The sequence below is a fragment of the Macrosteles quadrilineatus genome, unplaced genomic scaffold (assembly GCF_028750875.1).
Source record: "Macrosteles quadrilineatus isolate MER2022 unplaced genomic scaffold, UCM_ALF_1.0 Scaffold_4__1_contigs__length_99947679, whole genome shotgun sequence".
Classification (NCBI taxonomy): Eukaryota; Metazoa; Arthropoda; class Insecta; order Hemiptera; family Cicadellidae; genus Macrosteles; species Macrosteles quadrilineatus.
In genome coordinates, this window is record NW_026542597.1 from 42,657,975 (window position 1) to 42,673,692 (window position 15,718).

General features: G+C 34.5%; 3 protein-coding genes across 3 annotated transcripts in view; 1 reads left to right on the forward strand and 2 right to left on the reverse strand.

The window, feature by feature from the left end:
* LOC128991335 (neurobeachin-like protein 1) overlaps positions 1–15,718 on the forward strand; it is a 423,043-nt gene that overhangs the window by 120,282 nt on the left and 287,043 nt on the right. The gene's annotated exons all lie outside the window — the stretch shown is intronic.
* On the reverse strand, positions 1,918–4,102 carry LOC128991357 (cuticle protein 7-like). The gene is made up of 2 exons (XM_054414163.1): positions 4,080–4,102; positions 1,918–2,536 (listed from the first exon to the last, which is right to left on the reverse strand). The coding sequence occupies exons 1-2, from the start codon at positions 4,089–4,091 to the stop codon at positions 2,018–2,020; spliced, it is 531 nt and encodes a 176-aa protein (XP_054270138.1). The 5' UTR covers positions 4,092–4,102; the 3' UTR covers positions 1,918–2,017.
* Positions 10,119–12,583, reverse strand: LOC128991350 (cuticle protein 7-like). Its single transcript, XM_054414157.1, has 2 exons — positions 12,515–12,583; positions 10,119–10,800 (listed from the first exon to the last, which is right to left on the reverse strand). The coding sequence occupies exons 1-2, from the start codon at positions 12,524–12,526 to the stop codon at positions 10,231–10,233; spliced, it is 582 nt and encodes a 193-aa protein (XP_054270132.1). The 5' UTR covers positions 12,527–12,583; the 3' UTR covers positions 10,119–10,230.

The following is a 15,718-nucleotide window of genomic DNA, read 5'->3' on the forward strand; positions in this document are numbered from 1 at the left end:
TGGTTGAATTCACTTGAATAAGAAATTTAGCTATTGTAATGTTACCCAGGATTTTGAAAAACAATATTGCACCTTCTTAGTTGAATACTTTTTAATGTACTTACAACGTAATTTTTTTTCAAGACACGCCCACGTTTGTTCAAACGTTCAAATAGTGTTCAAATTTAAATAAGGTAGACTTTTACAAAATACTACAATTCCACATATTTGTATAATTTACCTGCTAGACACACTTGTAAAAGCAGGTATTGCTCTATTGTTTCTGAGCAAACTTATGTAACTTTTCATTAAAGTCACGTTTCCGTAAGTTCGGTTGTGCTATTTCTGATATTGAGTGATATTCAATGAATATAAAAGCCATGTATCGTGAAAGTTTAGTTTATTTATTATTAAATATGTTGGTCTTACAGTAAACAAAGAAGCCAAACTAACTACGGTGACGAACGCGACTAGGGTATATTGACATTACAGGTCATGTCTTATTTAAAGATACGGTACTTTGAAGAACTAACTTATATCACATTAAAAAGACCAAAGCATTTTCAAACATATGAGTTGTTAAATAACTTACCATTTTACTAATACAGTTGAAATACAATACATTGTAGCCGAATTATAAGCTGTTGCCTTTCTTATCAATCAATTATAGGACAAATCTCTTGTTATTTTGTCAGAAAGAAGAAAATGACTTATGTGTTCCTATGATAGGACTAAATAAAACAAACATTTGTAAAGTTTTGTCATTTACTGTATGGTTAATGGTTCCTTGTAGCTTGGTTGATGTAAATAATTCTTTATTTGAAAAAGCGTTATGCTTTAAAACCCAAATCTAATAAAATTTAAGTAAATTTTTCAGGTGCACAAAGAGCAATATTATGGTTTTAAATATTTTAGAGCGATTTAATACGGTTGAAACAACAAATATATGGTGCAGACGCAGTTATTATTTATGTACAGGTTCATCTAGCTAAATCACTTGCATTTGGTACTGTAATGGAAAGGGTCAAATATTGTAAAGAGGAAGTGTTTGGAAATGTTGTGTGAGTAGGCTGGAAGTGTTGTTAAACAACAGCATGTTGTGCTGACTTACTGAAGGCTGTTACTTTAAGTAGGCCAGTGCACTTGATCAGGGGGCAGTTTTGGTGGGTAGTGTTTGTGTGGTGCACCGGAGGACAGGGTCCTGCTGGGGAGCTGGAGCCCAAGGCCCTTGGCCTTTTGTCCAGGTAAGACAATGTTAAGGGTTTTCAAAATTTGGGTTTAGGGTCTTTTCCAAATTGGGGTTTCAGTTTCTAACTAAAGGATTTATACAGTTCCAGTCTACTCTACCTTTTTGATTGTTAGTTAATCTTTGTGTACTTTGTGTTGTTTTGAGTAATAATAAATTTGGGTTTTGTAAGCGAGTGCTGAGTTTCATTCCTGAGCCTCGTCACCCAAAGAAACAGTAGGTATTTCAAAGGGGAAATACATACCGTTGCAGTACACTGAACACTACATCTATTGTATTCTTTCTCACATTTTATTCTATAATTTGCAATGAGGATTTTAAATACATTACTTGTTCATTTTGTATTCTACCCTTATTATATGCTTGAGCTTCTCTCAAAGTATTCAAACATTATAATGAAGACAGTATTTGTTGTTTCAACCGTATTAAATCGCTCTAAAATATTTAAAACTATAATATTGCTCTATGTGCACCTGGAAAATTGACTTAAATATTGAAACAATTTCCTAGATTGCATAAAGTTTTGAAAAGAGATCAACTATACGTCCTTCTTGGTTATGGTTCCTTTTGATTTTAAACTATGATATAAATTAATATTTTACTTCAACGTCTAAACTAGATGAATCCATTCCACTCAGTTTTAAGGTTGGAACCACTAGGAGAAGGTACAAATACATCATAACAACAAAGAATAGGTTTTGTACAAAATTGTATTTGGCAAAATATAAAAATATACAACTAATGAGATGTCATATGTACAATGGATGGGAGAATTAAAAAATCCTAATTTGTTTAGTACTTCTTGTAAGGCGCAGGTGCGGGGTAGGCGGGCTTGGGGTACGCTGGGGCGGGAGCGTAGGCGGGAGCTGGGGCGTAAGCGGGCTTAGGGGCGTAAGCTGGAGCAGGGGCGTAGGCAGGTGCTGGGGCGTAAGCGGGCTTAGGGGCGTAAGCTGGAGCGGGAGCGTAACCCTTGGCGGGTTCCTTGGTGACAACAGCCTCGAAACCGTATCCGTTGTCGGCGTAGGTGACGATCCTCTTGGTGCCGTCGGGCTCGTACAGCTCGTAGACTCCCTTGACGTAGTCTCCGTCACGCTCCTCCTTCTGGCTCTTGATGTCGTAGGTGCTGTCGTCATGGACGGCGTACTCGAAGGCGTATTTTGGGTATGCGGGCTCAGGCTCGGGGTACTTGGGAGCGTAGGGCTTGGGGGCGTAGGGGGTAGGGGCGTAGGGGGCTGGGGCCGGGGCGTAAGGCTTGGGTGCGTACTGGGGGGCAGCAGTGGCAACAGCCAGCAGGCAAGCGGCGGCGAAGATCTGAAAATAGATTTTAAAATTTATAGTATAAGTAGAAAAAAACTAGTAAGATTATTATTTGTCCATACATTATGATGTCCTATGATTAGTTAAGCATTTTTTATTGTTAAATAAACTGTTTGTTACCTGTCCAATATTCTTTGGTGTGTCAGATGATTAGCGCTTTCTACACACGAAAGGACATTGAATAGGTGACAGTTTATTTAACAACTTAAATCTTCAACATTTTAGTAGTACGAATATGAACTCTATGGGCCCCCATAGAGTTCATATTGAAATGAATCTATAAATGCAGGGGGTAAGTTGGTATAACAATTAAATGGAGTTTAGTATGAAGTTTAACAATGAATAGTTTTAATTTTTTTTATATTTAAATAAAGTTTTTATCGAATAATTTGTTTCTAATTCAAACAAGTTGAAAACTGCTGTCGTCAATATTTCTTTTGGGTTGTATTAATACATAACTGCCCAAGAAGTAATGACAAACTATACATACACTTAACTAGTATAATTTATGCGTTTTATGCAACTCAAAAATGAAAATAAACAGCAAATGTTCCAACACAAATTATATTGCTGCTATAAAATTGTTGGTTTATATTGTCCAAGAACTGTTTCACGATCTTTTGAAAACTGCAAATCCAAACTTTGTTTATCAGATTTAATTAAAGTGATATCAATAGAGTTTGTAATACAATTAAACAAAGAGTTAAGTCGGTGTTATTAAGCAATACACCTGGTGAATATATTTTTAAATTTAATAGAACTTGGAACCAATTGTTAAAATTCGATGACACTTTTAGATTGCTAAATAATGCTTATCGATATATACCTTGCTAATCGTTGACACACTGTTCTACATAATTATCATTCAAAGAATGTCATGTGAACTAGTAAAGCTCTCAGTACAACAGTTGCACATAATGTGGTGTACAAAAACATTAGTTAAGAAATCAAAGGACAAGACTTATAGTAAGTCTATGGAGAGTTAATGAAGCCTTAAAATCGGGTGCTAGCTACCGACTACCGTTGAGTGATATTTATCAAAAATAATAATAGCGAACACAAAATCAATCGTCTACGACTAATAAGCCAACTCTGCGAAAAAAATAAATTGTATCCGACAAGTCGTAACACAATTTTTTTATCAACGCCTAAATAATATTATTTGTCGATAATCATAATTCGTTGTATATATGCCCACTTGAAAATGTTACGTATAATTTGTCACTATGTAGCCAGAACTCCTTGTATGGTTGGTTTTGAATTAATTCCACTTACTTGCCAAATAATTTAACTATTCATCTATTCCGTTTTGCTTAAACTACTACACTATGTACACTGATTTTCAATTTGTTTTTCATTCGACTATGATTTAATTATACTACTAAACTATTATTCGCACGTAATAACCTAAACTAGCCTAATTCACTTGTGTATCCAAATCATCAACACCTTGACCAAACATAACCGAGAAACACTTTTGACGCAAACATTTTTTAAAACACTACACAAATCCAAGCACTGAGCACTGTTCACCCACCTTGAAAGCCATGATCACAGTTGTGCAGTACCGTATGACACCCTGCTAACACCGGCCGGTATATATACTTAGGGCTTTAGGCGGTCAGGGTGGGGAGGGGGCGCGGCCTTTCACTGTGTGCGAATTTCGTTCACGTGGTTTGCACGTGGAATTCTTGGGGACATAAAGATCTAGGTTAGCTGGTCCATTGGATATCAGAATCTGGTTTTCATTTGATTATTGGTTAACATGATAATCGGTTTCCAACTTTGTCTAGTATACAACATTTTCATCAACATCTAGTTTTTAGTTTCGAATAATATTTTCTCTAATTTCTTAAATGATTGTTAACTTTGAGAAATAGTGAGTCCAGTTTAAAATAGAAATATTGGTTTTATATTTTCCCCCCAACTATTTTAAATGATTACCTTTGGGGATTTTGCTTTCTATAGACAAAAACTTATTAATTATAAACTTAACATACCCAGTCATTTAACTGTTGTTAACGAATTTTATCAGTACAAGTGCGATAACTTATGAAATAATTGGAAACGAGCTGTTGGCCCGGCCTGTACGGGAATCGAGTCGTCAATTAAAATTGAATATAATCAGAACAGCTAGTTTGCGCGCATGAAGGCAAATTCTGTCATTTTTATGTAGAAAATCATCTTGTAAACAAATGTTACGTGACGTCATTACTGACGTATAGTAGCAACTATCCTAGATATCTACTTTGGTGTATTTTGGTATACATAAATGAACTACTAACTACCTAACGTAAAGAGCAAAACACACGTCTTCTTGTAAAATTTCCAAATCGATTTTAACAAAGGTACTTCAGTTGACACTCGTTGCATCTAATTACTGTGTAAATAGCTACAATGGAGTGGGTTCTTTTTAGTACTATATTTAACAGCTACAGTAACTATTTATTCACATGAGTGGTAGAAAAGATTGTAAAAGTGTAACTGGTAACGCTAAAGGAAGGTTTTGATAATGTTAACATTTTAATTATAATTGGAATAAATCAAGTGAATCTTCTTTGTGTATATAAATTACCAAAAATTTAGTGATTTTTAATACTTTGGGGGTTTTTAGAGAAGAAACCCCCTCTTTACTGATGTGGTAAGGGCATAAGCATAGAACCCACTTTTGTAATTTTTTACTTGAACGCATGGACTACTAACATCTTGACTTGCGTTACGAACATACGGCTTTATAGAAACCACACATTTTATAATAATATAAAGTCGACTTTGAAATGAATTTTCTTTAGTTAAACTTTATTGTAGCGATCACTCCTAATAAGTGAATGTTACATATAGTTACTCAACGATAAATAACACAATAAAATCGTATATTGTCGTAGTATGTAGTAGTATGTTTTCTGTGTATAAAGTTGTATACTGTTTAATGTGGTTAATTATATTTATATCACAATTGCGAATTCCATTGTTAATGCATCTGATCACTTTACTAACTGCATTACTGCAGTTAAATTCTGACATAGCTGATTACAACCAAGCCTTTAGAAGTGTTATGTGTTAATCAAGTAGCGAAACGGTTTACTAAAATGGAAAATCAAACTCGAAATTCTACTGCCTTAAAATAGGAAACGTATGTCGGCGATTTTCAGTTCCATTACATACGCCAACATTTCACCAAAAACTGACTGATTCAATATTTTAGCACATTAGACTTCATATTCAACTCCTGATCGTTGCGTAACAAACAATTTACAGTACAAAATATATTAGCTCTTTAAAGTGCATGGATACCTTACTGACCAATGGTAACCTTTACTGCAAACTAACTATTCTGTTAACAAAATGAAAAAACGTTAAATTAAATTTTACCTTCACGAAACAAAATAAACCAGTTATCCTACTGATATTATAAGTAAGAAAGTTTGGATGTATGGATGGATGGATGTTTGTGACAAGTAAACGCGAAAAATACTAAAACGACAAGGTTGTAATTTGGTATGATGATAGCTGACATTCCCGATTAACATATAGACATCTTCTTACCTCAAAAATCTTTTCAGGCTCCGCCCCAGTGGCTCTGGCTCTGGTGTTTCTTATGTTAACCATATGAGTATTCATATTTAAAGAAATTAAAGAATTTTGTCCGCCGTTTCAACTGCACAAGTTGGTTCTATGATATTAAATAGCATTAAAAAGTTATAAGGCTTACCAAACAGGGTGCAGCACTATTATGTTTTTTTGCATTTATGACAACAGCTAATTTGAACCAACTAGCAACAAAAAGTTGTGGTACACAATGAGAACTTTACTGTTTTCTATGGTTTAGATGCAGTGGTAGAACATTTGGGCTATGGTAGATGTCTGCTACACGATATGATACTGTATAAATTAAAAGACCAAATTTTCTTAAACCGTGTCCTCTCCCATAACTGTAATTAGCATTTCATACTTATATGCCAACCCCGTACGAAGGACGGGTACTCTGCTAGTCTATTATAAATTCTTGCCAATGAATGATAAGACAAACTTACAATATGATGATCATTAGAACACTTTCTCAATATATTTTGTTTATTAACCCATAAAACTCGATGATATCAAGCTTCCGAAGTCGTGCTTGTTTTTGAACAAAAATTTGAAAAATAAACACCAACTGAAACCTTACAGTTCACAGATAAATCATTCTAGTAAAAGAATTACACAAAATAAAAATAACAATCCAACCCTGTTAAACAGCTCTATCTTATTCATACAATATACAGCATCTTTTCGGCATCTTTAATTGAATGCCGAAGATGAAGATGAAGAAGATGAACAGATTTAACAGATATATCTACTAAACTATGAACAATGTTTTTCAAAAAGATGGTAATTTTTATATTCTATTGTAAAATATGAAGCCTTTCTTGTGAGGGTTTACAACCCAGTTTACAGACCAAAAGTATATCTTTTCATTTTCGGGGTAAATTTACAGTATGTGCTTTACCCAGTAGCTCAATATTGCTAATCGTTTGGTCTTAGTAGTTGAAAGAATTGACTAGAAACCAAACGCTGTTAACTACTGATACAAAAATACCTTAAAACTGACTTCAGGTCATAAAAACAGTAAATCGTTGGAGGTTATAAATTTGATTGAAGTGACGAATACGCTTAAGTAATGAATTTAACGTTATTCTACCCAGGATTACGAATAAAAACATCGTACCTAGATAGAATATAATTCTTAGTGTTCATACAATATACTCGTATTATTTACTAGCAGAGTACCCGTCCTTCGTACGGGGTTGGCGTATAAGTATTTAAAATGTTTTTTGCAGTTATGCCCAAGCTTTCGGTTTGCAATGGGAGAGGACACTGTTTAATAAAATTTGGTTCTTTTAATTTTAGGTATGCTATATTATAGCACATCTACCATAGTTATCATGTTCTACCACTGCACCTAAACGAAAAAAAGGTAAAGTAAAGTTCTCATTGTGTATCACTTGCTTGGTTCAAATTAGCTGTTGTCATAAATTCCAAAAGATTTTTAGTGCTGCACCCTGTTGGTAAACTTTATAACTTTATTTTGCTATTGAATATCATCATAGAACCAACTGGTGCAGTTGAAACAGCTGACTAAATTCTTTAATTCCTTTTAAATATAAATACTCATAAGATTAACATGGGAAACTTCAGAGCCAGTGGGGCAGAGTCCTAAAGGAGTTTTGAGTAGGAATATGTATATATGTTAATCGGGAACGTGAGCTATCATCATACCAAATTTCAGCCCAATCCGACCAGTATTTAATGCGTGATTGAACTTCAAACAAACAAACAAACGAACAAACAAACAAACAAACGAACAAACAAACTAATAAACAAACAAACAAACAACCACACAAACTTTTACATTTATAATATTAGTTCGATTTACAGCTACACTTGTTGAAATATATACGCAAGGAAGTAAGGTACATGCTGTGGCAAGGGTATTACGGTATTACTGTTCCACATTTTTGTATAATTGCTTGACACACTTGTAAAAGCAGTCGTTGCTTCATTTTTCTGAGTAAACTTAAGTAACTTTCTTTTTTTCATTGTAGTAATTCCGTAAGTTTGTCCGTGCTCTTTTTGCTCTTAAGTAATGTTTGATGAATCAAAACCATGCTTCGTGAAATTTTAGATTTTTTATTAAGTAAATAAGTTGGTTTTACAGTAAGCGATTAGAACGAAGCAAACCAACGAATGCAACTACACACTTAAAAAAGAATATATACTGTCCATCTGTAACTTAAAGACCCTTTGAACACTTTACTTATATAACCCTTATAATTACGAAGGAAATGTAATTAAAACATACATACACGATAAAATACAAGATGCCATTTTGTTAGTAGGTACATTTGAAATACAATATATTGTAACTTAATTTAAAGCCGTTCCTTGTCCTATTTATCAAATACACGATGAATTTGTTCTGTATTGTCAGAACAAAATTACATGTGTGCACGTATAATAAAACTCATCTTAAATAAGGATTTGGAAAATCTTTTGAGCTGGTACTGTTAATCTTACTTACTAATATTATAAATCTGAAAGTTTGTGAGTTTGTGTGTATGTTTGTGTGTATGTTTGTGTGTGTGTTTGTGTGTGTGTTTGTTGCTCAATCACGCATAAACTACTGGACGGATTGGGCTGAAATTTGGCATGATGATAGCTCACATTCCCGATTAACATTAAAGCATATTCTTATCTCAAAGACCCTTTCGGGCTCCGCCCCAGTGGCTCTGTAGTTCCCCATGTTAATCTTATGATTTTTCATATTTAAAAGGAATTAATGAATCTTAACAGCTGTCTCAATTAAACAAGTTGGTTCTGTTCTATGATGTTCAACAGCATAAAAGTTTCAAGGATTACCAACAGGGTGCAGCACTATTTTTTTTTTTTTTATTTATGACAACAGCTAATTTCCAACCAAAAGGTGAGTGAGCGTAGCGAACGAACTTCAACCTTGAGGCGAGTTAGCGTAGCGAACGAGCTAACCTGAAGGCAAGTGAGCGCAGCGAACGAGCTCCAACCTAAAGGTGAGTGAGCGTAGCGAACGAACTTCAACCAGGACGTGAATGAGCCATGCGAATACTTATGAAGCTAAACGGGGCGAAGCCCGCGGGTACAGCTAGTAGTTTCATAAAAACATCATGGTTTATTTTAAATGAAATAAACCACACATGTGGTTTATGTTTAACAACAACTAAACTTTTGGTAACTTTAGGTTTTGTTATTTGTGCGAAAAAGCCTTATAATTTTAAAACCCCAATTAAAAAAATATAATTCAATACTTCAGGTGCACATAGAGCATTACAACGCTTTCATACGTTTTAGGCATAATTTGGTTGAAGTAACAAATATCCTGTCTTTGTAAATGTTTAAATACTTTGAGAGACGCCCTAGCATACTATGAGGCGGGAATACAGAATGAAGAAGTAATGTTATTCAAACCCTTATTGCAAAATTATTAGTTGAATGAAACGTAACGAAATATAAAATAGTTACAATATGCAGGGTACCAAATACAACGGATTTGCGTAGATGAAGCTGTAAATATGATGGTAAAGAGTAGTAGCATCTACGGAATACTTAGCCCTTACAAGCTTTACAATTATTTTTTACTTTTCACGAATAGTTAATTTGTAAATTTACATATTCCTAAGAACAAAATAAACTTTAAAATGGTGTTAACAAAAATTAAGGGGAAAGTTTTCTCAGGAAACCAAATTTCACACACCCATGTTGGGGTATTTTCAACATTTGTGAACCATGATTAGAAATTCAAAATATAAAATATGCAGCTTTACATAAACATATATTATTATAAACCAAACGTCTTCATTGAACAAGGGTTTGGCAAGTGTTCAATTATGTATCTTTCTTGATTATGGATTAATTAGATTTAAATCCATATCGGAAATGTAAAATATTTTATAACTTCTAGTACAAAAAGCTTTGTGAATGTTAAAAGTTATAATAATACTGTACAACGTTTTTGGGTTGGCTCCATTAGGAGAAGGTACAAATACATCATAACAACAAAGAATAAGTTTTGTACAAAATTGTATTTGGCAAAATATAAAAATATACAACTAATGAGATGTCATATGTACAATGGAATGGAGAATTAAAAAATCCTAATTTGTTTAGTACTTCTATTAAGGCGCAGGAGCGGGGTAGGCGGGCTTGGGGTACGCTGGGGCGGGAGCGTAGGCGGGAGCTGGGGCGTAAGCGGGCTTAGGGGCGTAAGCTGGAGCGGGGGCGTAGGCAGGTGCTGGGGCGTAAGCAGGTGCGGGAGTGTAAGCAGGTGCTGGGGCGTAAGCGGGCTTAGGGGCGTAAGCTGGAGCGGGAGCGTAGCCCTTGCCGGGTTCCTTGGTGACAACAGCTTCGAAACCGTATCCGTTGTCGGCGTAGGTGACGATCCTCTTGGTGCCGTCGGGCTCGTACAGCTCGTAGACTCCCTTGACGTAGTCTCCGTCGCGCTCCTCCTTCTGGCTCTTGATGTCGTAGGTGCTGTCGTCATGGACGGCGTACTCGAAGGCGTACTTGGGGTAAGCGGGCTCAGGCTCGGGGTACTTGGGTGCGTAGGCCTTGGGTGCGTAGGGTGCTGGGGCCGGGGCGTAAGGAGCAGGGGCCGGAGCGTAGGGGGCTGGAGCCGGGGCGTAAGGCTTGGGTGCGTACTGCGGGGCAGCAGTGGCAACAGCCAGCAGGCAAGCGGCGGCGAAGATCTGGAAATAACCCGATTTAATTAGTTTTATCAATAAATGTTTTAGTTATATTAAAAGGTTTTGTACCTGGATTGATGGCCGTTAATGGTCATGCACTCGTAATTCTTTGAATTCTTTATAGAATTTACTGTTAACTGTTTTTAAACCACTACTTTCATTTTATAATGTCCTGTTATCTCAAGCAAATAATGTTATTTGGCTGTTGTTTTTGTTTCAAGGCAATGATAAAAAACGATTTTGGAACACTTTCTTTCTTCTAAAAAATGCCTGCTTCATAATTACTTTAAATAAATTATTTGTGTGCTAAAATACTTGACATATTTTAGCCTTTGTAAATTAATACCCATACTCCCTTAGTTGAGACAGAGATACCCCCTAATCTTATTAATCCTTTTAGAGCTATCCTTCGTATGGCCGAAACACAGTTAAAAAATCCAATATTCCTAATAAACGTTGTTAAACAGATGAGATGTATGATATAAAGTCAGGAATTAAACTTGCCTTCTAATTCAATTCAATCATAATTTGATAACTTCAGACGATGAGTAAAGATAACAAATAAAATAGTGTAGACTTTAAACGATGTCCTACTTTAACTTTCACAGCTAGTTAATCATGCCTTTCGTATAATGATACCTATGAAGTTTTAGTGCCATGGTTATTATATTATATTACCGTGATTTATTTTAGTCGATAATACTTTTTAGAAGTATACAAAAATCATATTTTCTATTACTCGTTAATTTTATTACATTGAAAAACAAGGTTTTATAATTGTTTAAACATTTTTTTACTGCATGTTAAAACTTATTAAGATTGTCTTAAACGAGATATGGGAAAACCCATTAATAATACGCTATTCCTCTCTTAAAGCTACACTAATACTAGCAAAGTTTAAAAATTAAGTAAAATCTTCATTTAAAGTTAACAAATTGTTTCAAATCGTACAAGAACACTGTATTTTCTTTCCAACCACCGCAATAAAATGAAACAACTTAAATATTATTATAAATTGACGTAGTATTATCAACTAGAATAGATCATGACCGAATACAATAGCTTACATTATTGGGATGTTTATATCGCCGTATAGAGTTTTTGTACATTTATTTATATTTGTACAACGTATTTACCACTTGTTACTAGTAGAGCATCGTATCACATAAAGCATGTTTAGATTGCTAGAATAAAAAAATATATAAATGATTGTTTATTTGACTTGGTTTATTATCCAACGTTTATCACTAGTTTTTACAGTTTATGTTTTGTACTACATATTTAAAATCTCCGAAATGATAAGCAACATGTTTAACCTACAAGTAATATATAGTTATAATAATTTTACTTCTAAACGCCATAATTTAATTTATATTTTATCATGAACTTAAAACGCGTTGGTTTGGGTTTGTAAAACGTGTGAGTTGTGTGGTAGTACACGTAATGTGTAGGATTTTTATAATGTTAATTTTTTCAAATTATTATTTAACAATATGGTTTTTTTATTTAAAAACTTTAATAGACTTTCTGACTTCTTACTAAACCCCAAAGGTGGATTGCATGCCCCTAGTATTTAATTTGCGTACTCACAGCACGAACTTATAAACTATGAATTAACTATTTATTCCTCCTAATCCTAATAATAATAACACTTTTTAACACTTAGAATAAATAACACTGTTCACTGATAATCACTCCACAAGCACTGTTCACCCACCTTGAAAGCCATGATCACAGTTGTGCAGTACCGTATGACACCCTGCTAACACCGGCCGGTATATATACTTAGGGCTTTAGGCGATTGAGGTGGGGAGGGGGCGCGGCCTTTCACCATTTGCGAATTCGTCCACGTGGTTCGCACGTGGTGGCCCGCGAGGACTTTAAGATCTAGGTTAGCTGGACCATTTGAATATGCGGTCTAGATTCGAAGTTTAGTCATCGAAGCAGCTATTGGTCAAACATGAATGAGAATATCGATGAATAGTTTACCCGAAAAGTTCTGGGGAAAACCGGTCATTTGTCAATCTTTGAACTGCCATACAAAAATATTTGTAGTTAATAATTCGATAGAATTTATATTTAAAAGCAATTTACTTTATTTTAAAAAGTAATTCTCTGATATTATTATCTTGATATTAGTATCTAAAATAATAAATGTAACGATGGTAAGTACATACGATCCGGGGTTTGAAGATTTTTCTGGCAAATAAATTATTTATTCCTCTTTGGGTTGTAAAACTTTTCATTTATCTCAAGAATATCCTTTCAAACAAAATTTTTAAAATATCTGTTTTAGTCTGCCTCTCAATGGAATATTCTGTCGTCCCTATATGTTTCGCAATGTAACCTTTTAATACTAACCCATTAACATGAATAAATAAATCACTAAGTATATAAAAGGCATCTTATATTCCTAACGTAAGTTCGACTAAGCATTCGACTTCGTTTACAGAGATGTGTTTTCTTCAATCAGTGATGTCCTGTGGATGATACACTTTTAAATGTTTTCAGTTTTATATAAAGTAAAACATCCTTCTCAATTGCAAATTGGATAATTTTGTATATAAACTTACGTACTCGGCCAACATAAACTCGATTATTGAAAAAAACTAAAGAAATTACTTTAACATAGGTTGAATATATGCTAGAAATGTTTTTGAAAACAAGATTTGGGATCAATGGAATCCCAAAGTAAGATTGAGGATGGATCCGTTTGATTTCCATATGATTAAAATACATGTAGATTAAATGTGTGCATGTAGATTAAATGTGTGCATGTAGATTAAATGTGGGTTTAGGAAAATGCTTGACATCTTACCTATACAGTTACCAGTTAACTTTAATGCACACCTTAAAGTTTAAGTTTTTATTTGTATAATTAAATATTTTTGTCTCTATGGAAGAATTATTTCAACGAAATTTTCTTCTAAAATGTTTCATGTTGAGCCATTAATAAATTCTACACAAAATGTAGGCCGTCATAAAATTATTTATAATAATACGTAAGATGTAGTGCTTTGATTAGTGGATGTATCGTTACTAGTTGAAAACTTAAAGAACGTGTCTAGGTCAATGATTTGCTATAATCCTTCGATTCGTAAATAATGTTATTCACAACTGATCAAGAAACCATTAACAGAAATGTATAAACCATAGTGTAACCAGACCACATCCCAACGAATTCAGGTTGGGTTATTTAATAGCACTTAATCAACGAGTATTCAAATTGGTTGTGCAACTACAGCCCAAATATCGCCACTCAGGTATGTGCCAGTCGTAGGTCAGTGTCACAGGCGGTAAACTCACCCAAGTTCACCTTTCACCGGCGCTGCGGCTGATTCAATAACTCAACAACTTGCACTGTTAAATAACTCAACAACTTATTGTACAAAGTTCAGTAACTTGCGAATATGTTGCGGCTCTCGTAGGCAGCACCGCGGACTTACAACTGTTGCACAATTCGCTTCGATTCGATATTAATGGGTATTGCAGATCGGTTTAGATAGTAAGTACTATTTTACCTGTGGCTGCGTGCGATAGACTGTATCTCTAGCCGGGCTCGTTCAACTGGATTTGTACTTGCAATTTTATTAGAGCATTCTGTGCAAAGCGATACGTGTCTTATGGCTACCGTAACTTTTTCTTTTTCTTTAGGGTTTTCATGCACGTGATTAAAGTTTGGCTGCTATTATTTGTGTAAACTTGTAAGGAAAATAGATTTGTCCTTATGCTAATACTGGGGGGGCGGCTAGTACGGATCGAGTGATGGACTCTGTCCCAGAAGTCTCGGGTTCAAATCCTGCTCGTCACCAATGTACATTAGCCATTTGATGAATCCGCTCTTTAGAACCCACCTCAAGCTGTAATCCACCCATTTTTCTTAAATAGTGAATAATTGTCGTTACATTAATTTTACAATGTTTCGAAGTTTTTAAAATTTAGCTCTTTATCATTTTCCCACGCTAGGTAGGTGCTGAATAAAGTGTAATGTGTGTGTGCCTATGACTATGGACATATCCATAAGAACCAGCTTTTTCCCATGTTTGAGTATGGATTGTAAGGAACCATACATCCTATGATGAACTATGACACTGTGAATCTGGTATGTAGCCCACGTAATGCCGCGTCACGGTACTTGTCGGCGATCGAATTTGATTCTGTCACTCTGTTTACAAACATTTGTCGGTTTATTTTACACAGATTAACGAGATAAATGAGTTAGGTAGAGATGTCACATCACACTCATTAGTACGTTCAATAAACTTTATTCTGCTTCCATCCTGACACAATTCATGATAATTCGAACAATGACAGGGTGTATTATGATGAATTTACATGTCACAGTGTCAACGGGCCCCCGTACTTTGAACGTATTAATCATTTACTGCCCCTACACTAAACGCGTGTATTTTTAGTTACTATTAAATATCGAATAAATATAATGTATATTATTAGATTTTTTAGGTACTGGAAAGTTTAAAAAACGCATTTACTAGCACAGTAATTATTCTTAATCTAAATATGAAATTTTTCCTTTTTCTCTTGTTTTTGTAATCAAACACATGCATCTTTCTAATGGGTTATTTCCTGCTTTACATGTTTTATTTAACCTTCAGACTTAAGACTACAGTAGATTTCAGGCTTTCATTGTGGAGAATACTTTGTCATACTTTTCTGAAGTAGCTTTGAACAAAAAGCATACTACTAATTATAATAATTAATTATTCTTCTGATTTAATGATTTTTGTAGGGTATAAAGTTGTTCATCTCACACAAAATAATACTTTTCATAACATATATCAAATTCTCAATTTCTCAATTTCTGGAAAGAAGAATATTGGGACACAGCGCAAAAGTCAATAATGGTAATTGGTTAAAGCTGGAAATTTCATCTTAAACTATAAAATGTGAATACTGATAA